At 43.1% G+C, this 25,050-nt stretch overlaps 1 protein-coding gene across 1 annotated transcript; it reads left to right on the top strand.

The window, feature by feature from the left end:
- Window positions 1-24,655: 24,655 nt before the first annotated feature.
- LOC116759660 (60S ribosomal protein L35-like) lies at window positions 24,656-24,998 on the top strand. Its single transcript, XM_032643668.1, has one exon. It carries the CDS (start codon window positions 24,726-24,728, stop codon window positions 24,996-24,998), a length of 273 nt encoding a protein of 90 aa, XP_032499559.1. The 5' UTR covers window positions 24,656-24,725.
- The last annotated feature ends 52 nt before the right edge of the window (window positions 24,999-25,050 follow it).

Genomic DNA, 25,050 nt, shown 5'->3' with positions numbered 1-25,050 from the left:
GGCCTAGTTGCTCCGCAGCATGTGGGATCCTCCCAGACCAGGGCTCGGACCCGTGTCCCCTGCATTAGCAGGCAGATTCTCAACCACAGTGCCACCAGGGAAGCCCAGTCATCAATTTTATACACATCAGTGTATACATGTCAATCCCAATCGCCCGATTCATCACACCACCATCCCCACCTGCCGCTGCTTTCCCCCCCTTGGTGTCCATACGTTGGTTCTCTACATCTGTGTCTCAATTTCTGCCCTGCAAACCGGTTCATCTGTACCATTTTTCTCCAACCTCACTGATTATTAACTTGCTGTGACTCGTTTGGTGATTCACTCACCCAGCTCATGTTGAAATGTCACAATTATGCTTCTTTTGCCATAATTTAGACGACCACCTCTTCCCAGCACTAGCTAGTGCTTGTACATCCCCTTCTGCCAAGAGGAAACTAAGACGGGGAGCGACCTCTTCCATCACTTGAAATGATGGATGACATACATGGATAAAAACATACGTTGTGCCGAAAGGGGACTGAAGTAGCTGCACCACCTCCAGTAGTTGAGAATTTACTCAGAAGTGCATTTAGGATATCTGTGCAACTCCATATGACTTTTGGAACAACCTGCATCATTTTTGATAACTGCTCTCAAAGCATTTACTTGTGTTGTATCACTCAGGGCCAACTGCATTCAACATACAGCATATTTATTTCATGTTACAGAAAGCAAGCATTAAATGTAAAAACAAGCTTGCCCAGAACATACATCTTATCGAACCGTTTCTGGTTACAGAATGTGCAGAAAATGTGGCAACATGACTTTACTGCATGTGATCGTTCTCTAAGTCACACCCACATAACCGTTTCCAGTACATATAGAAGCCCTGGTCAGGGGTGAGCGGAAAATTTGTGGTACTGATTTATGTTTCAGTTGTGCTAATGATGAATAGAAATAAATAGTCTGTGAAACTCCCTACCCTAAGGCCACACACAGCTCTTTAGAGCTGCTTTTACAGCCTTTGAAGCAAATATGAAGCAAGCAACAGGGAAGGGAACAAATGCACAACTGAAACAAAACTGTTTTCAAATACAGATGAGTAAGTGAATAATGGAAGTAGCTGTTGGTTTCATGTAATGTATATTACATAAATTACATATAATCTATTTAGTTCTGTTTTCTTTCTACAACAAACATGAATAACTTTTATAATTAAAAAAAGCTCTTCAGTGTAGGGGAAACTCACTATTGATTTTTGAAAAGTATGATTTCCCTTTGTTGCTTACGATTAGTTCTGGCTTCTATTTTTGGCCAGATTAGCTCTTTCTGTCTCTAAGAAAACTGGAAGTGTCAGACTCTTAGGTAAGGAGATCTTATTTAGGGTGACAGACACAATGATCAAGTCTTCTCTCCTTCCCTCTCCCATCAATAGGCGATAGCAATGAACTAAGGCAACAGGCAAAAGGTAGGCAGCTGGATGGAGGCCAAGGCACCAGAAATTCTTAATTTCAAAGCACCACAAATTGGCTAATCAGTGCCTTGATAATCAACAGCTGACAACATATAAAGTCCTTTGTAGGTTTCAAGATACTGGGCTATTTTGGATAAGAAATATCTTCAAGCTTGTTTTTTTTTCCTTGTAAAATAAAATTATACTGTGAAAAAGGTTTGAAATAGTTCCTTCAAAGAAGGGAACCCTCGCAATTACCTGGTATTATCCACATGACTATCCTGGTGGAAATGCTGTGGAGCAAACAGTCAACTTCTGAGAACGTCCTAAATGGCCTCTCAGCGGCCTGGCACCCCTCGTGCCACCACAGTCCCAACCTGAGGAGTAGCCTCTGAGCTGGGAGAAAGGTAGCAGCCACCTCAAGGAAGGCTCGTGGAGGGGCAGGCGGCAGCCACACCCAGGTGTCATGGCAGGCAGTGGGGGAGCTCCCTTTAGTTTTAGGAATTTTTTAGTTCAAACTGCTGTTTTTAAGCAAGAAAATAAAAATGAAGGCCCTTTGCTCTCCAACTCTTGTAAATAGCTGTTGGATAAGTTCCCTATCGCCACTGTTAGCAGAATTTGCAGAAACCTGGAGGCTTGAAACTACACAAATCTAATACCTTGCTTTCTGGTATGGGTCTCAGCGGGCTAAAATCAAAGCGGCAGCAGGGAAGCTCCAGGGAAGCATCTGTTTCTTTTACCTTTTCTAGCTTCTAGAGGTCTCCCTGCATTTCCTGGCTCGGGCCTGCTTCCATCTTCAAAGCCAGCGGCGGTCGGGCACGTCTTTCTCACACCCAATCACTCTGACACTGATTCTCCTTTCTCCCTCTCTCACTTATAAAACCTTGTGATTACATTGGGCTCACCTGGATAATCCAGGTTAATTTCCTTGTCTTAAAGTCCGTTGATTAGCAACGTTAATACCATCTGCAGCCTTTAATTCCCTCTTGCCACAGGACAGCTTCACAGGTTCCCGGATTAGGATGTGGCTATCTTTGGGGGCGCCATTATTCTGCCTATCACAGTTATACAGCAGGTGATTTAGCAAAAAAATTCTGTGTATAAGAGGAGTGTGTGATAAGAGCAGTGATGGGAAGTAACTCTCAGAGGTTACATGACTCGCTGAAACAAAGCTTTTGATATTTGGCAGAGCAGAAGGCAAGAATAAACTGAAGATAAAGGAATCAGTTCAGAGAGAGAGAAAGCCCATGTGACTGTCTTGTCCTAATGTGGGCTTTTTAACGTGTTATAATCAGAGTCACAGTTTTCAGATTTAAGCATTAACAAATGACGCAGAGACTTCTGTTTTGTGTCCAGTTCCTCGGCCTCTCCTGTCTGGGTGCTCCCCACATGAATAAATAATTAAACCCCTTGATTTCTAGGTTTGCTAAGCTTTGAAATTACTCTTCCGTGAAAGTATTTTCCCTGCTTTTCAGGGAAAGAGGAGAAAAGGTCAGTGCATCGTTTTCTGGTCACCTCTGCTATCACAAAGTGGCAACAGCTGTTGTATATTTAGCCTGATTTTCTACCTGCAGGAATCAGACACTAGACTCCGGTAAAGGAGTTTTCTTCTTGGGTGCTGGCTGCAAACGTTTTTTGACGAGACTATTCTTAAGGAGTTGCCCATTTGAAATTAGAAAGAGCAGTAGGTGTAGAAAAGTGTGGATTATCATACTAAGTCCTAGTTTTGTTATTAAAGTATTTTCTCTGAATTATTAGTGTAGAAGGAGAATAAGACATGAAAGTTTAATGAGTGGATGTGGAAGCAATGATGCGTTTCTTTTCTACTTTTGGTGCCCGTAGATCAGTGGGACACAAGAGAGAACTAGAATGGGATCAAAGCAGACAGAGAGAAGGGAGGGGCAAAAATAGAAATCTGAATGGAAACCTGGCTTCCAGATTTTTGATAATTATGGATTATCCAGACATGTCTCAGATCACAGGAGCCAGTGCATTGAGCTCATTCATAGGAGATCAATTGTAAGCCCAAGAAAGAAGTTAGAACAAAAATCAAAAGGGATTTTAACTGTAGAAGAAAGGTCAGGAAACTGAAGCTGGAATAGCCTCTTGGATCTTTATTCTCATGTCTAAATTCAGCTTTTTCTCAATGAAATTTTTTAACACCTCAGATAGAATTTAATTCACCAGTGGAGGTCTGCCTTTCTATACTAGCCTCTGCCTTTCTATACTAGCCATCATCAACCAAGGCATGAATGACGATCTCTGACCTCAGAGGAGCATAGGATCTCATGGGGAGAATAAGACTCATAGAACAGGTAATAGTATGAAACACCTTTTGAAATTCTTATTCTGGAAACTTTCAAACATACACAATATAGAGAGAATGACATAATCAACTTCCATGTACGCATCACTTGCTCCAATGATCATCAATATATGGCCAATCTCGTCTTATTCATCCCCCTCCCCACACCATTATCTGCTGGATTATTTAAACACCAATCCTACACATCACTGGTGTGTGGCGTTTAAATTAAGTAATGTAGATAGAGCTAAAGGAGTTCAGAGAAGACGGAGGATGTAGAGAAATGTTTACGGAGAAAGTATGACTTAGTTCTTGAGTGATGAGTTAAGCTGGATAAGCACAGAGGAGGCACGGGGAGAGTGCATTCAGGTAGGAGGGAGTAATGTGAATAGAAGAAGGAACATTTTTTTAAAAAAGGAATGAAGCACAGATGCGTGCTACAATGTGGATGAACCTGGAAAACAATATGCTAAGTGAAAGAAGCCAGACAAAAAGGGTCACATGTTGTATGATTCTATTATATGAAATATCCAGGATAGGCAAATGCATAGAAAGAAAACAGATTGGTGATTGCCAGGGGCTACAGGGAGGTGAGAATGGGGAATAACTGCTTAATGAGTATGGGTTTCATTTTGGCATGGTGAAAAAGTTTGGGACCTAAATAGAGGTGGTGGTTGGAAAACATGGTGAATGTACTAGATGCCACTGAATTGTTCACTTTAAAATGGTTCATATGAGTGGCATGGACATATATACACTACCAAATGTAAAATAGATAGCTAGTGGGAAGCAGCCGCATAGCACAGGGAGATCAGCTCGGTGCTTTGTGACCGCCTGGAGGGGTGGGATAGGGAGGGTGGGAGGGAGATGAAAGAGGGAGGAGATATGGGGATATATGTATACGTATAGCTGATTCACTCTGTTATAAAGCAGAAACTAACACACCCTTGTAAAACAATTATACTCCAATAAAAGTGTTAAATAAATAAAGTATAAAATATTTACTATAAAAAATGGTTCATGTTATGTTATGTGAATTTCACCGATTACAAAAAAAAAAAAAAAGAACAGTAATGATTAACTCCATGACACCCTTTGTTAGGTGTTGCAGGCACGATGCTAGAAACCGAGGATAAAAGGGCACCAAGCATTATGGCGCTGGCAGTCCAGTTGGAGTTAGCAGCCAGGTGAAGAAGCTTGTGTAGGGGCTACGGTAGAAATATGTCAGGGTGCACACTGAGGGCACGATGAAAGGGGCTGCTCAGCCCCAGCTGGGGAGCACTGTCCAGTACAAATATAATGTGAGCCACGTGTGTAACTTTAAATTTCCTGGCAGCCACATTTTAAAAAACTAAAGAGAAACAGTTGAAATTCTTTTCAGACTATGTTCCATTTAACTCGATATCTCTAAAACATCATTTCAGCATGTAATCAATGTGTAAAATTATTAATGAGATATTTTATTTTATTTTTTTTTGCAGTACGCGGGCCTCTCACCGTTGCGGCCTCTCCCATTGCAGAGCACAGGCTCCAGGTGCACAGGCTCAGTGGCCATGGCTCACGGGCCCAGCCGCTCCATGGCATGTGGGATCTTCCCGGACTGGGGCACGAACCCGTGTCCGCTGCATTGACAGGCGGACTCCCAACCACTGCGCCACCAGGGAAGCCCAGATATTTTATATTTTTTTCATGCAAAGTCTTTGAAGTCCAGTGTGTATTTTAGACCAGCACATTGCAAGTGCTCACTGGCCACATGTGCCAGTGGCTGGTGTGTCACACAGAGCAGGGACAGGAAGAGCTTCCCCACGGGTTGAGCGGTGGCCTGGAGTTTGTGTTGCTCCAGGCAACCAAGTCAGGGGTTGGGGGCCACAGCTGGAGGGGAGCTATGAGGGTGACATGCTCACCCTACAGCCAGGGCAGAGGGTCAAGCCTGATTTCTACGGAGAGTGTAATAGGGACAATGTTTTAATGCACATCTGGTATTGTTTTCTCTGACCTATTTCCCAGGAGTGGAGATAAAGAAGAGGAAACACAGAGGTCGAGTTCCCATTACACATAATTGATTTAATGCCCACTCCCTACACCCAACTGTCTGTCTCCAGCGTTCTTATTTTTTTTTTCCAAAGGAAAATTTATTTATTTATTGGCTGTCTTGGGTCTTTGTTGCGGTGCGCAGGCTTCTCATTGCGGTGGCTTCTCTTGTTGCGAAGCACGGTCTCTAGGCACGCGGGCTCCGTAGTTGTGGCTCGTGGGCTCTAGAGCGCAGGCTCAGTAGTTGTGGCGCACGGGCTTAGTTGCTCCGCGGCATGTGGGATCTTCCCGGACCAGGGCTCGAACCCGTGTGCCCTGCGTTGGCAGGCGGATTCTTAACCACTGCGCCACCAAGGAAGCCCTCTTTAGTCTTCTTGAATCTGGAACATTCCCTCAGCCTACTTTATCTTTCAAGACATTAATATTTTTGAAGAGTATTGGCCAGTGTTTTACAGAATGCCCCTCATTTTAGGGTTGTCTTATGCTTCCTCATGCTTACATTCAGGTTCTGCATTTTGAGTACTGCATAAGTAATACTACTTCCTTTTTATTGCATCACATCTTCTAATAACTTTTGAACACTTTTCTAGTCACTAAATTGAAGAGACTATTACTTAAAAGTAAGTATATACAAACACTTAGCACAGGGCAAGGCATAGAGAGTAGGCTCTAGACAGTTCTTATGGATTGAGGTTTGGAGGCCTTATGCCAATAAGAGAGGGCTATTGCAATTCTCACATGAAATTTATAAAACAAATAGAAGTTTCCTTCACATAAAAAGCAGCAAGCTTCTGATTTAAGTATATATGGGAAAATTCTGAAAATGTTTAGAATGTGATTTCATTGAAGACATACATAACTATAATGAAACAAACCTCAGCTCACACACATAATAACACAATCTCTCTCGTTACAGCAGATCAGTTTTTATAAAGAGGCTACATTCCATCTTGCTCTCTTTATCTTCAGCATTTTCTTAATTTGGTGGGTTGGACAAAAACTTTCTTGCACATTTATTTATCTTTCTTTTATGAATCATGTGAATTCTAAAGCTTATGTAGTTTTAGAGCTCAATGGTATCTATTCAGTAATCCTTTACATGAAATGACTGAAAATGAAACAGGGTTTTTCTCAATACCTTGAACTAAATATGGAAATGCAAAAGAACTCCAGTTCAGTGAAGAGTGTGCCCAGCTGCACGCTCTGTTCCAGAGCCGAGACCTGTGAGTGGAGTCGGGTTTAGGGCCCAGCATCACAGCCCTCACCCCCTGCTTCTCCCAGGGACCCAGGAGAAGGGGATACAGTTGGAAGCTGACACCAATTCTCATGGATCCCTTTCTTTTCACCCGTTCGCCACAGAATGCAAATTCTATTACAATTTTTGAGTGTGTGTGTGTGTGTGTGTGTATTGGGGGTGCCGATAATATTGACAACAGGTCATAAAAAGTGTAATGTTTGACTGAAGCAGAGACAGCAACTCCATAGCCATATTTGAATTTCTGGGAGAAGTTTGGGTAGACTGTGGTTCATGGCAGGAGTCAATGCTTTAAAGTTTAAATTTTTAAATATGTTTTGTTGTTCTTTTGACCACTTCCTTACCTTCTTCTGGCATTAGGAAACATTGATCTACAAAGTTAAGGCTATGCACTGAAGTGGTCAAGGAAGTTGCCTTTGTGAAACAAAGTGTTTTACTCGCTACATATAAATTTGTAATTTCTACCCCTGCACCTATTTCCCCCAAGTTTTTGTGGTGCAGGACTGTGTGGATTATGTTCATGCCTGGGTCTTAAAGGCAGGTGGGACTGTCAGAATAGGACAAGAGTGTGGGGACAGATCCCACAAAGTCATAGACTGAAAAAAATTTGGGAAACACTGATATTGAGGAAGAAGAGCGGCCAAATCTTCTAAAAGTATATAAAACCCACCACATCATAATACTCTCTTTACAGAGCTGGCATTTCGAGATTTCTAGGTTTAAAAATTATATTAGGGCTTCCCTGGTGGCGCAGCGGTTGAGAGTCCGCCTGCCGATGCAGGGGACACGGGTTATTGCCCCGGTCTGGGAAGATCCCACGTGCCGCCGAGCGGCTGGGCCCGTGAGCCATGGCCGCTGAGCCTGCGTGTCCGGAGCCTGTGCTCCGCAATGGGAGAGGCCACAACGGTGAGAGGCCCGCGTACCGCAAAAAAAAAAAAAAAAAAAAAAAAAAAAGGTATATTATTTTTCTTGCTATTACTTGTCCTTGTTTGATTGTGTCTTCATTTGCTCATCTGCTGAACTGAGTGTGCAGAGGTTCATAAACAGAATGTGAAACACATGAGTCGGGAGAATCAAAGGGGCCACCTGTTGGGGCAGGCTGCCAGAGCCGGCGGCTCTGAATCACAAGGGCCCGGATCACATGCTGGGCATTGGTTTCACATCTCTCTGGAACCTGTGTGTTCACATCCTGGCCTTTCTTTCCTACACGCAGCAGCATGCTTTGGTTGGAAGCCATTACTATCGTCCTGTTTGATTGCTTGTTTAACCGTTGTGAAAGAGCACTCCCGTGATCCTGATGGACCAGTCATTATGCATATAAGAGTTTTGACTATAAGAGGGCAGGCTGTGGGATGCTATTCAATTTATGGCCTCCCACCATGGGACTCTGTGCAGCTGAGGGGCCTGACTGTGGACCGTTAAATTTCATTAGAAAAGACCATGCAGAACTTGTAAAAGCTACTCAGTCAATTTTGGTGCTTCTACAGTTTGAAAACCATCTGAAACTATTTGAAAAGTTTATTCTCTCTTAAAATGAGTTATCAATCATAGGGAAGGTTGGAATCAAGCTATTGCTTGGTTCCACTCAGAAAAAAATAGCTCAAATTTTTGGGTTGCCTTTCCAAGTTCAAAAATCAGCCTCATCGTTAGTTAATCCTTAGGCAGACGCTATTCTTTGCCTACTCCAAAGCCATGCCTTATTCCTCGTTCTCTGATGCCGTTTGAGTTTTGGGTGGAGATCTCTAGCTCTCAAGGAAGGGGGATCCAGTCCCTAGCCTAACTGAGCACATGATCCACTTCTGGCTAATACCAAGGGGGGAAGTCTGCTGGGATGGGGGTGTCTCAGGGAATATTTTCTTCTCCTATAAGAGAAGGGTATACCAGGTCATTTCTTTGCCCTTGTTGCTGCCAGTTTTCTGTCTTTGAACATGGTCACTTGAAGAAACTCTCTGAGGAGCTATCTCTATTCTCTTGCAACCCTGAGGGGACAGGGGAAGAGACCTTGAGCTGTTGAATCAGTGCCAGCCCTATCTCTGGATTCCTTGTCACGTTAGAATTAAAAACCCTATCGGTAGGGTATTCTGTTACTTGAAGGCAAAAGTAGTCCTATGTGTTATAAATAGCACTGGTTACCTGCAAGGCCCTGTGCTAAGACATCAGGGAAATAAAAGACCTATTGGATACGACTCCCATCCTCAAGGGGCATGCAATCCAGGTGGCAGACCTTTTCCAGTCAAGGGCCAGAGAGTCAATACTTCAGGCTTTGGGAGTTGTACAGTCTCTGTCACGACTACTCAGCCCTGCAGCTGCGGTGAGAAAGCAGGTGTAGACAAGATGGAAATAAGTGATTTTGGCTGGGTTCCAACAGAACTTTATTTATGGACACTGACATTTCATAGGTTGTTCAAGTGTCACAAAATATTCTTCTTCTGTTTTTTCCTCAACCATCTGAAAATGTAAAAACCTTTTTTGGCACACTGTACCAAACTGTGAGGTAGGCTAGACTTGGCTCATGGGCCATAGATTACTGACCCCTGAGCTGGATGAAGGAAAACCCTAGAAAAAAGACTATCTCTTTGATTTACAGGAAGGACGAATTGAAAGTTTTGTTGTTCCACTTTTGTTTTTAAACAAAAGATAACCTCTCGGCAATTGAGAAGGGCTGACCAAGAGGTGAGGGAGGACTGGAAAACCAAGGTGAATGGAAGAAATGTTCAAGGACTTTCATGCTTTTGAGGTTTAGTTTAAGAAGTTCTCTACTCCGCCAGGTCACTTAGATAGTCACCCACACCTACTTCTATTAATCCCATTGTTTCAGCTTTCGGATATTGGTCTTTAATTGATCTAGAGTTCACTTCGTACGTAGTGGTAGGTGGGGATCCAATTTTATTTTCATCCACGTAGTAGCAAGATTTCCCAAGACCATCTTCTGAGAACCCCTCTCTTCCCTGGTTTGTTGTAGAGGATGTTTGGGAGCAACTTGGGTGTCTGTCACCTGAGGACCAGGAGAATCAGATGTAAGGATGGGTGCTCTGGGGTACTAGGCAGCAGGGAGAAGAGAAGCCTAGAAGTCCTCACAGCCACGTGGACCTTAAGACGGTAGGGGGAACATCACACACAATACATGTGTAACTTAAAGACATATGCATTCACCACTGCCACACCGCCTTTTCACAAAGCCCGAAACAGAGAGTCACCTTAAACATAGAATGCTGGGGTGGGGGAAGATGGGAGTGAGGAAAGTGAACAAGAGAACAAGGAAAATATAAAACAAGGGAACAGACTTATGTGGAGACTAATGAGAATGTGCTTCAAACAGAGGGATAAAGTTAACTCAACTTTCCATCTAAGTTAACATTTTTTAAAAGTTTTTTAAGTTAATGAGGACCTTGAAAAACCAGATCTGTTTCATGTTGTGACCTGGAGTTTCTTGATCATTTCTGCCTTCTGAGTGAAAGCCTGGTGATTTATCCTGCCACAGAAATGAAACTTCCCCCAAGGGGGAGTGGCAGATCACTTGATGAATGAAAAAATGCCGGAGGTTTTGTCAAGTGTGGGCTAGTGTGAGAAAAGAAGGTAGCAGTGCTGCAGGAAGAACATTCTGGCAGGGCTGTGAGGCTAGAGCAGAGAGAGTTAATGGTCATCCACCCAGGATAACAACAATGGCAATGACAATGATTGTTTTCCATATGTTGGACAATAATTTTTTTTTGTGGTACGCAGGCCTCTCACTGTTGTGGCCTCTTCCGCTGCGGAGCACAGGCTCCGGACGCGCAGGCCCAGCGGCCATGGCTCACGGGCCCAGCCACTCCGCGGCACATGGGATCTTCCTGGACCGGGGCACGAACCCGCGTCCCCTGCATAGGCAGGTGGACTCTCAACCACTCCGCCACCAGGGAAGCCCATGTTGGACAATAATTTAAGTGTTTTACATCCTCACAACAACCCACCAAGGTGAGGAGAGGAGACAATAGGTACTCTAATTGTTCTGATTTTTCAGATGAGGGGACTAAGGCACTGAGAGGTGAAGCAATTTGCCCAAGGTCACACAGTAAGTACTAGAACTGAGATTTGAACACCTGCAGTCTGGTTCTGGACTCTGCCACTGAACCCTCTTGCTGGGCTGAGGGTTTCACTAGGTGTTATCAGTACCTGATGAAGCTATATCACTGGTACCACTTAACTTATGCTTGTGGTATTAGTGGTTTAACTACAAAAGATTTAACCTTTTAAAAATATGGGGGCATTCAGTATTACAGGGGACAATATATAGATTTTTTTGCCTTAAAATCTTCTTTCAGGAATATTTGTTCTGTGGTTTTATTTCTCAATAAATTCATATACCACCAATTATTTTTAAGTAAAAAATATTGAGGGTCATATTCTTTGCTGGTGCCACAATATACTGTGAAGTGTTCTTCCTGGGTTTGGATATTGAGAATGACACAGGTGAGAAGGGGCCGTTTTGATGGAGGTACAGCTATGACAAATTAACAGGTTAACTGGACCTCTTAATCTCTAATTATATTATTCATAACTGAATCAATGGAAAGGATCCTGGCATGTCTTCATTAGCCTCAAAAACAAATGGTTGCATTTTACACTACCAAACAGATAAAAATACTGTCAGTGAGCAGAATAAATGAAGAGGAAAGAAAACGATAGAATAATGTCAGTGAGCTGTAGCAAAGGGAAAGTTAAAGATTTTTGTATTCAGTGCTGTCCAGTGTTAAACTGATCTTTCAGGCCAGTGTTTTGGAGTGTGTTCAAACCACGAAAAAAGAGCAACATTCTTCATTAGCTGGAGATAATAAGAGGCATTTTCAGTGGGATTTAATGCTGGGTAGAGACTGCACCAAGCATGGAAATAACTGAGTCTGAACTCATTGAACTGATTTGTGCTGTTTACTGATGTTCAAAAATAAAAAGACCCCATTGATTCAAGTTTTCTGCGCCCAAATCCTTTCATCAAGTGTGCAAGGAATTGGCATGACACTCAAGGCCACAAAGAGCGACACCATGAAAAAGAGACTCGTAAAGGAAGTGGACTTTTCTGGCAGGAACACGCCACGGCCTGTGAAAGGGAACACTGAATGTCTGTAGGGCCAGGCCAGGGGCCACAGCTGTCAGATGGGGCCTGAGCGGACACATGGCTTCTGCCGAAGGAATCGGGTTTCTGAGAAAGAATTAAGGCTCGGCCGAGGTGCCGGAGGAGAGCTCAGAATGGTGAAAAAGACAGCTGGGGTTGGCACCAGGAGAGCACGCCAGGCCCCCTGAAAGGCAGCAAATAAGGGCCATTGTTCAAGGGCATTCCAGCCCCCAGGGGCTCAACCAGACCTGCTGAGAGGAGGTGGCTGTCCCCCTGTGGGGGCTCACACTGGGCTCCAGGACACACAGAGCTGGAGTTTGCAGGCTTAATCCAACTTTTAAGAGGAGAAGATTATAAAAGTATGCTTTAATAGGGACATCTTTTAGAAATACAGTCCACCCAAAGGGGATACCCTCGTGAGACAAATGAAAGCGACAATTAGGAAACATCAACATAAAGAAGGAAGAGGAGAAACGGGCTTTAAGACAGAATTCTCTCTCTATACACACCCATCTATATGTATTTACATTTTAATATGAAAAATTTCAGACATATCTGAGAGCAGAATAGCACAATGATTCCATGTATATCCATCACCTGGATCTAGTAATTACTAACATTTTACCGTGTTTTCTTCATATATTTTTATCTATTTATTTATTTACCATTATTTTAAAATAAATCCCAGACACTTCCTGCATATTTCTGTATGTATCACTAATAAAAAATCACCTTGTTTTTTTAAAGTTGGAATTGCTTTCACTGGGGTGAGCACCGCTGACCCGCCGTGGTCAGGTTAGTGTTCTACCCCAGAAGGCAGTTGAAGCCTGGCGCATCCACCCACCACCTCCCTGGGTCAGTGGAACATGCAAAGCCCAGTCAGAGGGTAGAGGCAGGGGTGGAAGCCACCAGGACCTGGGGCTGGATGAACAGGAGCGGGTGGCATCGGGCTGGGCTGCCTTGGTCAGCACATACTGTCCAGGCAGCGTCACTGGGCCCAACACAGGGGTTGAGGCTCTCTGGGAGAGGCAGGCAGGCAGCACCCCAGGGTAAAAAGAACATGTTTTGTAACTCCAAATTGTAACAGTTCTAACTTAATAATTCCTTAATATCACATCATACTTAGCCAACTGTATTGGTTATATGTTGCTATGTAACAAAACAAATATAGTGGCTTAAAATAGCACAAATTCATTATTTCCCAGAACCCATGATATGGAGGACCACCTGCATTATTAATTAAACAATAATTATTAATTAAAACAATAGTAATTATTACTAGAGCAAACACACTTCTTCTGTGACAGGTATTGTTTTAAACACTTTACAAAACTTAACTCATTTAAGTCTTCATAGCAACCTTACTTAGGCAAATGCTATTACTATTCCCATTTTATAGGTGATAAAATTGGAGACACAGAGATGTTAAGTAACTTTTCCAATGTCACACAGCTAATAAATGATATAGGTATGATATGAACACCAGCAGACTGGGTTCAAGACCCAGACCCAACCCAAGACCCAGAACCTGTGCTTGTACCTCTATATTATGCTGCAGCATTTTATTCCCCTGCCTACTATACACCTCTACTATTATATCTAAAAGATACCTTAAAGCTACCGTGTTCAAAACTGAACTCCTGATTTTGTCCCCCAAACAAACTCTTTCCACAGTGTGATGGGTATTGTGGATTTGCTTGCTCTACATCTACCCCAAGCTCCTTCTAAAGTACCTTCCAGGGCTTCCCTGGTGGCGCAGTGGTTAAGAATCTGCCTGCCAATGCAGGGGACATGGGTTCAATCCCTGCTCCGGGAAGATCCCACATGCCGCGGAGCAACTAAGCCTGCATGCCACAACTACTGAGCCTGCGCTCTAGAGCTCACGTGCCACAACTACTGAGCCCGTGCTCCGCAACAAGAGAAGCCACTGCAGTGAGAAGCCCGCACACAGCAACGAAGACCCAACACAGCCAAAATAAATAAATTAAAATAAAGTGCCTTCCAATACTGCAGAGGCTGGAAAGCTAAAAACTACATTGCCCAGACTTTCTTGAAGCTAGAGTTCCAGATGTCAGTTAGGTTTCGACAATCAGTTGCAAGACCTGAATTTGGAACTGATTTTATGAGGAGAGGCGGGGCACATGCATCTCTTTACTAATGAGGAGCGCAGCAGAAGTGGTAGAGCTCTGAGGCCTGCAGAAGTCAGGGTGGCTTCCTAGCTTAGCAGAGGCAGCTTGCTGACTCTGGCTTGGTCATGAGACTGAGAGCTGTTCCTAGAAGCTCAGGGTAGAGCCTCTATTGTTACATCATTTTATACTCTGAAATGTCTTTTTCTGCTTCAACTAGAGTGGAATTTTCTGCTAGAGTGTATTCTGTTCTCTGCAGCTGAATCTTGACCAATGATGTAGTCTGCCATCCCTCAGCAGCAATTCCATTCTTCCTGGATATGTATGTGTGTCAAAGTTATTTAACTGTACACGTTAAATATGGGCAATAATTTATTATTATTTATTACTATTTATTATGCCTCAGTACAGCTATTAAATTAAATGTGAAAATGAAAGTATGGTCCATTTGAATTAATTTTTATGTATGATGTGAGGTATGGCTCAAAGTTCATCTTTTGCATGTGAATATCCAGTTGTTCCAGCACCGTTTGTTGAAAGACTACCCTTTCTCCGCTGAATTGCCTTCAGATATTCGTCAAAAATCAGTTGTCCACCTCTGCTTAAGGACCTGGTATTAAACAGCCCTGTGAAGCCACCATGCTGCATCCTAGGGACGTTATTGAGGATGCTATTGAAGGCATCACATGTACACTAGAAACTCCTCTGGTCTCAGCACATGGAATGGTTAGCCTTGTCCTGAGCAGCTGTTTGTTTGTGTTCTCTTTTTAGGAAAAAAGTCAGGGTCACTATGGGCTCATCACTCATTGTTGCCTTCACGCTGTGAGGAAGCCTAGAGGCTCCTGTGCCACCACCGCTAGAAAGCGCAGAGCCCGTACTGCAAGCATGTTGGTGACAGTCCTCATTCTTGGCTCCATTTTATCTTTCCTGCTCTCACTTTCCCTTTTTTTTTGCGGTACGTGGGCCTCTCACCGTTGTGGCCTCTCCCGTTGTGGAGCACAGGCTCCGGACGCGCAGGCCCAGCGGCCATGGCTCACGGGCTCAGCCGCTCCGCGGCATGTGGGATCTTCCCGGACCGGGGCACGAACCTGTGTCCCCTGCATCGGAAGGCGGACTCTCAACCACTGTGCCAACAGGGAAGCCCGCTCACTTTCCTTTTGCCCTAGTTTCCTCATCTACTTGTTTAAAGTTTTATCTTACTGTGAATATTTTTGTAAGTCATCTCATATCCTTTCTAGAATAAAGTTATACCTGAATAAATAAATAACAATTGTTAAAATAAAATAAATTAAGTCCTACAAGATCAAGCACCTTCTTCCCATAAAATTCTTATAACATAAGAAGATTTTTCCAGGACCTACTCACTTGAGCAGTATCATTCACAGGGGCATTCTGGCACAACAGTGAGTGGGGGCAGTCCCACGGAGTCATGGGATTTGCTCTGCAAGGGCCCGAGCCTGGTGTTGAAATGCCTCCAGGCCAGCAAGTCCTGTGACTCTGAGTCAGCTGCCCAGGGCTCCTGGAGAGAAGATCATTACCTCCCTCTTCGTCTTTCTCAAAAGTAAAACAAATGCCAAAGAACTCACTAGCCACTGAGCAGATAAATGACCGGCATCTTCTCTGATGCCCAAATTCAGCACAGTTAGTTCAGCAGGTGGGTTCTGCTTTAGCTGCACCAGCTACGCAGGAAACAGGGAGCACAGAAAGCCAGCCACTAAGTTAACTCACCTTGCCTGTGGCAGACTATTTGAAATATTGCAGGAAAAAGGATGGATGAGGGTCAGGTATCACACTATTGAACTCTGATGAAGGACCATAATGTTTCAGGCAGCATGAGAGAGAGAGCAGGGTCTTCTCAACCTCAGTCACCCTTGTACCACCTTCCTGATTTTTGTCATATCTGTGTACTTTTTATTGTAGTTTTTACTTAATATTTATCTTTGGATCTACTAGTGATACTTTAATCTCACCCTAAGCAATAGTACTCATGAACTCAGGAGTTTGACACGCTAGCTATGTTTTTTTCTATCTGTAGAAGAATAATCTACTGTAGCTATAGAAAAGTAATCTATTGTAAAATAAATATTGGAAACCGGTTGAAATTTAAAAATGTGTTCACATACCTCCAAAAGTCATCTCAGGTACCTCCGGAGGTAGACATGCCGCACTCTGGGACAAACCAGAGGAAAACAATCCTGGATCTCATAGGACTGCAGAAAAGTGTTGGCTCCAGTGGGACTTGGGGGATCAGAGAATCTGTTCTTTAAAAGAGTCATATGTGGGACTTCCCTGGTGGTCCCGTGGTTAGGAATCCCCTTTCCTAACGCAGAGGACGTGGGTTTGATCCCTGGTATGGGAACAAGATCCCACACGCCTCGAGGCAACTAAGCCCGTGTTCCTCAACTACAGAGCCCACGTGCTCTGGACCCACGCCACAACTAGAGAGAAGCCCACGCGCCGCAACAAAGAGCCCGCGTGCCACAAGTAAGACCCGACACAGCCAAAATAAATAAATAAATAAATATTTAAAAAGGAAGGAAATTTAAAAAAAGAGTCATATGTACATATGTGCATTATTATAGACTGAGACATTGAATACCATAAACGTAATTCACCACCCCCCAAATTAATCAAATCAGCAAACATTCGTATATTGATTCACCTTCTTTTTTGTTTGGCCACGCTGCATATCACGTAGGACTTAGTTTCCCGACCAGGGATCAAACCTGTGCCCCCTACATTAGAAGTGTGGAGTCTTAACCACTGGACCGCCACGGCAGTCCCTTGATTTACCTTCTTAATTAGGTAATGGAAATAGGCCAGCTGGGGTTTCTTCTGCTTCAAGCCTTAGTTATTTTCTTATTTTCTTTTTTTTTTTTAAATTTAGTTTCGGCTGCGTTGGGTCTTCGTTGCTGCGCATGGGCTTTCTCTAGTTGCTACGAGCAGGGTTACTCTTCGTTGCGGTACGCAGGCTTCTCATTGTGCTGGCTTCTCTTGTTTCAGAGCACGGGATCTAGGCATGCGGGCATCAGTAGTTGTCGTACGAGGGCTCAGTAGTTGTGGCTCGCGGGCTCTAGAGCGCAGGCTCAGGAGTTGTGGTGCACGGGCTTAGTTGCTCCGCAACACGTGGTATCTTCCCGATCCAGGGCTCGAACCCATGTCCCCTGCATTGGCAGGCGGATTCTTAACTACTGCGCCACCAGGGAAGCCCGCTTAGTTATTTTCTTACTAGAAATTTTGTTTCAAGTTGAATAACTTTCCTTTTGAGCTCCTCTCTTCTAAATCTTGTGAGTAAATGGGAATTAGGGAGCTATGCAGTGATAAAGTGCTACTTTCACAGGATAAAGAATCACTCATGTATGCAGGTCTAGAAAAAAAATTACGCTTTGGAAAACCAAAATAATCACAAGGCAGGGACTATAACTTGCACACCATTCCTGATTCTGTTTTGAAGCTTCTGATAAAACTGAGTCTTTAAAACAAATGTGTTAACTAATGTCAATAGTGCAGTGTTTGTAACACCCTTTAGAAACAATGCTGGCAGTTGTAAGTTCTCTCTATATTTTATGAGTAGTACTTAAAAAAAAATTATTTATTTGGTTGTGCCAGGTCTTTAACTGTGGCATGTGAACTGTTAGTTGCGCCATATGGGATCTAGTTCCCTGACCAGGGATTGAACCCGGGCCCCCTGCATTGGGAGCACGGAGTCTTAGCCACTGGACCACGAGTGAAGTCCCTATGAGTAGTACTGATACTCGTTCATTCAGTTTACTAAGTGCCAGTAAAAGAAAGTTTCATTTACAAAATATCAGCAAATGTGACCCGAGGGAAGACCGTGTTCCAAAGGGGGCTGGGATTTTCCCTGGGAACCCCTGTGGAGTTGCAAATGCTGAGGGAGAGGGGCAGGGATCCCATCAGAAAGGGCTAGGAGAGAGAATATTTTCAGTCTGTGTTTTCACTCTCTGCTGGGCATGGGGGGAGAAGGAGGACAAAGAGGACTTTTGTTGTAAGGACGGGAGAATGGGGTTGGTGGTGTTTGGTCACGGCACTGAGCATGTACAGGCACAAGAGAAAAAAATGCAAAAACAATTTTCCACAAGTCAAGGAAGAGAAAGCTTATTTATCAACAATAAAAGGACAGGAAGGGGCCTCCCTGGTAGCGCAGTGGTTGAGGGTCTGCCTGCCAATGCAGGGGACACGGGCTCGTGCCCTGGTCTGGGAAGATCCCACATGCCGCGGAGCGGCTGGGCTCGTGAGCCATGGCCAGTGAGCCTGTGCGTCCGGAGCCTGTGCTCCGCAACGGGAGATGCTACAACAGTGAGAGGCCCGCGTATCGCAAAAGAAAAAAAAAAAAAAGGACATGAAGTGTAATCAAGTATTAACTGCAGACAGATCTGGATAGTGTTAGAGCTGAGTTCTAGGACTTCTAAACTGAAGCTAGCCCAGAGAGGTTTGTAAAGATATTATTTTTTAAAAAAATCAGGCATCAGAAGCAGAAAGAACACATGACATTCTGAGAGATGCTCCATTTAGTTAACCAGAAGTGCTGATTTACAGCTTCAGAGTGATGGGTTGGCAGGATAAGGGCATTGTGGGACAGGCAAGGCCAGTACCACAGAGCAGGGGATCAAGACAAGGGCTAAGACATCAGGCATTGGTCTGGGGGTGCTGTCACCTCCTTGAGGATGGAGGTTGGAGGGATGTGGTAGAGGCTCTCTCTGCAGCTTGGGTCATAGCAGCTCTTAGACAATGGCAAAAGAAGGGAAACGGGAAATTTCAAGGTTTTTAACAGTTCCTGCGAACTGTTATGGTGGAAACAGAGGCTACAGGGCAGAACAGATTAGGAGAAAGTTGCCTCCCCCTGTACCCCCAGGTCACCCAGAGAAATTAGAAGGCAACTGAGACTTCCATAGAAATTTGAAGCTTTTTTTCTTCTAATTTTAGGTTAAACTTCATAGAGCTCCTTTCTTGACAGCTGGACTACATTTAGTGAACTGAAGGCAGTGAAGACAAAGTCTAGACATTGCAGCCTCCAGTGTCCCCTCCCCCCTTCTCTTCCACATAGTGGTCACAGGAACATACAATGTGACATGTTGGTGGTGTGATGGAAAGATCCTCAAAAACACAAAAAGCACAATTCAGCAGTCATGAGCTCTATGAGTTTGGTGAAGAAAGAACTGTGTGAGTATGAGTGTGTATGTAGGTGGGCAAGGTCTAAGAAAGTGCCTCCTGGCATTATTTATGTTAGTAAATTGCTAGAAAAACCCAAATGTCCATTAGCAAAGGAGAGGTTAAATGAATAATGATACATTCATGCAATGGAATACTATGCAGCCATTAAAAAGGAGACCTTTGTATCAGAGTTTGGTCAGGACATCAGAAGAGCCTCTGTGTATTCCATGACTGATCCAGGATGGGCACATAGCCCTGGGCAGAGCCAGAGAGGCTGTGAGAATTTTGCTTGGAATCTTTTTTTCTTCACTGACTTTCAGAGAAGATGTAGAGTCTGGAGCTGTGGCAGGAATGTTGTCAGATGAAAAGAGAGCCTGAAAAGAAGCCTAACTGGTAGTGAGACCTTACCAAGGACAGTTTCAGGCGAATGGTGGGTGGGAGACAAATGGGTTGAAGAGTGAGAGGAGACTGGGCAGAGGAGGGGAGCCATCAAGTGAAGCTAACATTTAAAGACACATGGCTGTTACAGGGAGTAGAGAGCTGGAGTGGTGGCGAGAAGATGAGATGGAGAGCATTTTGCATTTGTTTCTCCACCCCCCAAGCAGGGAGGAGATGCTACAGCATGTGTGACATTTATGGGAGACTCGGTGAAGGGGGAGTGGATAACTGGTGGTGTCAGATAGCATGTGTGAAGGGCTGGACTTGGAGTGCAGAAGAGAATGACCAATGTCTTCTTGGATGGCTTCGAATTCTCTGTGAAGTATGAGGAGGGGGTCATTCTTTCAGAGAGAAGGTAGATTAGGCGACAGTGGAGAACGGCTTAGTTGGGAACAGTGTAATCAAGTATTAACTGCAATCAAGTATTAACATTTCGGTACTGGCCGAGCCCCCTGGAGGAACTGTGTGGATTTCTGGGCAGTGTCACCGAGATCGTAGATCGTGACTCACAGCGCAGCTGTCTGTAGCACCACTCTGCCCTGCAGGTGTGTTGGTCACAGGAGACAGCCTCTCTGGGTTTCAGGTTGGCCAGGCAAGTACCTGGAGGAAGGGGGTGCAGAAGAGTTGCAGTTACGTATCTTTAAGAGTGATTGACTGATGGGCCATGGGCTCTAAGCTAGATAAGGAAGCATGTGAGGTCAGGAGGTGCCTCAGTCACTTGGGGATAGTTCTCTCTCCCTTAGAGTTTCATTTACCTCTTCCTTTAGCAGCTTGTTAGAAGCTGCTTGGCCAGTTAGAAGGCTAGGGTTGTTTCTTAAAGCCATCCCTGTCCAATTCTGCCCCCAGCAGTGAGCTGCCTAAGGTGGTACTTTCTGCCAAGAAATTTTTTTTTTTCCTTTCTGTTTTGATGAGATTCCGCTGTTTGGTCAAGCACAAAAACTGGTCTGCAGGGCAGATGGCATCTTCAGAGCAGTTGGGAATCCTGTCTCTCTGGGTCTCTGGATTGTTCTTTTTGTTTTTTTGAAGGTAAAAGAAAAGTTTTATTTTTCTTACTGTTAATTGATCTAACAAATATCAGTCTGCTCAAAATAATAATAGCAACAATGTATCTGATTATGTATGCATATGGATGTATTATATATATATATACGGATCTCTGGTTTTGATGAAAAAAAGCACATAAGACCTGAGGCAATGTCCATAGAGGACTGGTCCAGGGGCTCACTGGAAGGGACTTACGGCAACGCTGCTGATCAGTCTCCCAGTCTTCATGGCTATTATTGCTGTATATTTTCAATGACAAAAAATTCATCATCTATTATCCTTTGAAATGCGAATAGGTTATGTCTTCTGTTTTCAGCACCTACATGGTGGGGAGGAAAGTGGAGAGGGATAAATCAATAAGACTTTTCAAAGGACAACTTAACAAACTCTATTAAAATGAAAAATTTTCAACTCAGCACTTTTGCTTCTTACAAAACACTACCACAATGCAAAGATATATGTTCTAGAATGTCCTAGTGAAGGACTGTTGGTCCATAAATAGGGGCCTGGTTAAGTAAATTAAGCAATGGACACACAGTGGAATACTATGTGGACTTTGAAAACAGTGAGGTCAGCCGCTCTTGCCTTTTGAGATGGCTCGCACCCTGTATGTGGAGCATGTTTCTGCTGGGGCCACTCTCGCCTTTTGGGACAGACCGCATTCTGCCCATGGAATGTGTATCTCTGCTTTCAGTTTATTATGGCTCACTCTTGAATTCTTTCCTGTGCGAAGGAAAGAATTGGTGGCCCATCCCAGGGACCCACCTGGGACATGACCAACCTCTTGTGTCCAAGTTTCCTGCAATAACTTTACAAAGGAAGAGGAAGAAGGTGGTCTTTTCTCCCTCCCCACTTTTCCTTTGATTATAAAAATGTAGCCCACTTAGTTCTCGGGGCAGAGCTCTCTTGCTTGCCTGCTTCTATCCTTCATAAGCATCCTATATTAATAGATCTACTTATCTAAAAAAACAAAAAACAGTGAGGTAAATCTATATGTACTGACATGGAAGGTTCTTCAAGACGTTCTGTTCAGTGACAAGATGCAAAATAGTATGATAGCATCGATAATGATAATAACTATCCGAATGTGTATAAGGAATAAAAATGGAAGAAATGCACACAAAAATGTTAAAGACAATGTTATTGGGAACATGGAGTATAATTTTCATTTTATGTATTTCTGTGTGGTCTGAATTCTCTATAGTAAACAAGCATAATTTTAGTGAATAATGGAATTATTGAACATAATTTCCCTCCTAAGCATGTTACATTCACTACTGATCACACAATCTCTGGGTGGTGAATATTACCTATTCTACAGATAAGAGGATTAGAAAAGTTAACCTGCCCAAGCTCACATTTAGATCATCTGAAGAGATAATCTTTTCAAACTCTATATCATAAAGTGAATATAGTCTTCCCAGGCTCCGCTTATTTCGCTTTAGAAGCTCACTTCTGGCCCTTTGAGCTATTTCTCCTTCCCATTATGATTTCACTTCTCTCTCAAAACTATTAAAATTCATTTCCTCTGGGAAGTTGCCACAGGCTCATGGCTCCTCGTGACTCCATTAACCTTACTCTGTAGCATTTTGATATACTCACTGCAGTGCTTTTGTATATATGTTACCGTTTGAATTTGATTCTATTCTCCTTCATCTTCATCTTTGATGATGAGCTCCTTGATAGACTTGACACTTTCTTTAGAACTTCCCATAATCCTTCAGAGCCTGTTTCCAAACCTCAATAGGTCTTAGGACTGAATCCTTAGTGTAACATTTGCATTTGGTGGGTCCTTAATATTGATGATCAACAATTCCTATAAATCAGGCAAACTTTTTCTTACACAGCACTGTATGTTTTCTCTACTGAATTATGTAAATGTCCCTCAGTTGAATAGCTTCTAAATTAATAGATAATTCCAGTAAAGTCATGTCCTCTTTTGAATTTTTTTTTCTTGGTGTAGGGGAGATGTGAATCATATAGAGTCAATAGAAGGTTTCCAAATGGAAAAGCTTGACAACCATTGTGATAAAAAAATGTCAGTGGCAGAGAATTCCTCTATTTCTCCACTTCAATGCTTACAGGAATAAATGCTGTTTACGTTATAAATCACCAAGGAAATAAGACTAGACTTCCAGTTGGTTGATAACATATGGTTGAGAAAAGAGCCTCAAGGTTATCATAGTGATTCTAGATTATCTTCCTTGTCTGGCGTAAGTAGAGAGACAAACACATATTCTTACCCAAATAAGTGAATCAAATGTAGTTTCCATTTTGCTCCACAAATATTTGAGTGTGTACCTTTAACATTTCATTAGCAGCAAAAATAACATGGTCTACATCCACAGTCAGTTGTTCTTTAGAGTAGTCTTACTCCTTGTACTTCAGTACTTGAATGAATGGAATCTTCAGAGTGGAATATTTAATTCAAGACTTGGAAACAATTTGACAAACTAGTTGATTCATAGTGATCACTTCAGAAATCTAAAAGCTACTCGATAATACAAAATTTAGGGTGGGAAAGAAGGCATTCCTTTTTTTGTTTTTCTAAATTAAACCTTTAAAAATTTGTAAACTTATTTCAAGTACATGGAAAAGTACAGAAAAAATATAATGAATAATTATGTACTCATCACCCACTCTATAAAATTTTACTATTGTCATATTAAGTTTAAATTTTTAAAAAGTCACAGATATAAAGCCCCCTGTATATGCCTCCTAAATCTCATTCTTTTTTTTCCCCACCCTGAACAAGCTCTATTCTTGCTTATTATTCTCATGCTGTTATTCCTTTACTATGTTTATAAATTCATAAGCAATATATAATATTGTTTTGTACTTTCAGTGGTATATTATACATATCATTCTGCACCTGTGCTTTCTTGGCTGTTTATACATGTAACTCAAGTTGTTGTACAGATGTGTCCTATTATACCAAAGTGTATCTGTTATCATGGGCATGAACTTCTGGTTTTTTCCAATGTTTTGCTACTACAAGCAATTCTATTTAAAGTTTTATACATGTCTCCTTTTCCCATATGCAGTAATTTCTCATATATTCATGTGCATATAATCATCTGGTGAATCTTGTTAAAATGCAGACTCTGATTTGGTAGGTTTGGGATGGGGCCTGAGATTCTGCACAGTTTCCAGATGGTGTTGATATTGCTAGTCCTAGGACCATGCTTTGAGGAGCAAGGGCCTTGCAGAGGAGTAAAACTTCTAGGTTGTAGAGGATGATCATCTTCAAAGTTACTAGATATTGCCAAATGGCTCTCTGGAGTGCTTGCACCAATCCATACTCCTATCAGCAGCTCACCAGAGTCTCCACAATGTTACATCTTCATTAACACTGTTATTGTAAGACTTTGATTTTTGCCAATTTGATGGGCATGAAGTGGTATTTTGTTATATTAATTTACCTTTGATGAGTATTATTGAAGTCAGACCCCATTGAGTTTCTTCTTCTGCAATAATTTTTTTTTTTTTTGCAGTATGCGGGCCTCTCACTGTTGTGGCTTCTCCCGTTGCGGAGCACAGGCTCCAGACGCGCAGGCTCAGTGGCCATGGCTCACGGGCCCAGCCGCTTCGCGGCATGTGGGATCTTCCTGGACCGGGGCACGAACCCGTGTCCCCTGCATCGGCAGGCGGACTCTCAACCACTGCGCCACCAGGGAAGCCCTGCAATATTTGTTAGCATAAATTAATGTTTTGGGTAAAGAAGATGTCTTCATTCATCTGTTTCATACTTTAAAGCATCCTTGTGCAGCCATGGCCAACATTAAGTCTTGAGACTTTCAGGCTAGAAGAAGGAGGAGCTGCTGAAACAGATGGATGACCTGAAAGTGGAGCTGTCCCAGCTGCATGTCTCCAAAGTGACAGGCAGTGCAGCTTCCAAACTCTATAAGATTCGAGTTGTTTGCAAATCTATTGCCTGTGTTCTCACTGCCATTAACCAGACTCAGAAAGAGAACCTCAGGAAATTCTACAAGGGCAAGAAGTACAAACCCCTGGAACTGCAGCCCAGGAAAATATGTACTATGCACTGCCAGCTCAACAAGCATGAGGAGAACCTGAAGACCAAGCAGCAGCAATGGAAGTAATGGTTGTGACCACCATCGAAGTACACGGTCGAGACCTGAGCATTGTGGTGTC

Source organism: Phocoena sinus, chromosome 9, assembly GCF_008692025.1.
Source record: "Phocoena sinus isolate mPhoSin1 chromosome 9, mPhoSin1.pri, whole genome shotgun sequence".
Classification (NCBI taxonomy): Eukaryota; Metazoa; Chordata; class Mammalia; order Artiodactyla; family Phocoenidae; genus Phocoena; species Phocoena sinus.
This window is presented reverse-complemented; position numbering and strand designations above follow the sequence as displayed.

Bases quoted from the DNA above. Each gene is read 5' to 3' on its own strand.
- LOC116759660 (XM_032643668.1), top strand. From the start codon at position 24,726: ATGGATGACCTGAAAGTGGAGCTGTCCCAGCTGCATGTCTCCAAAGTG.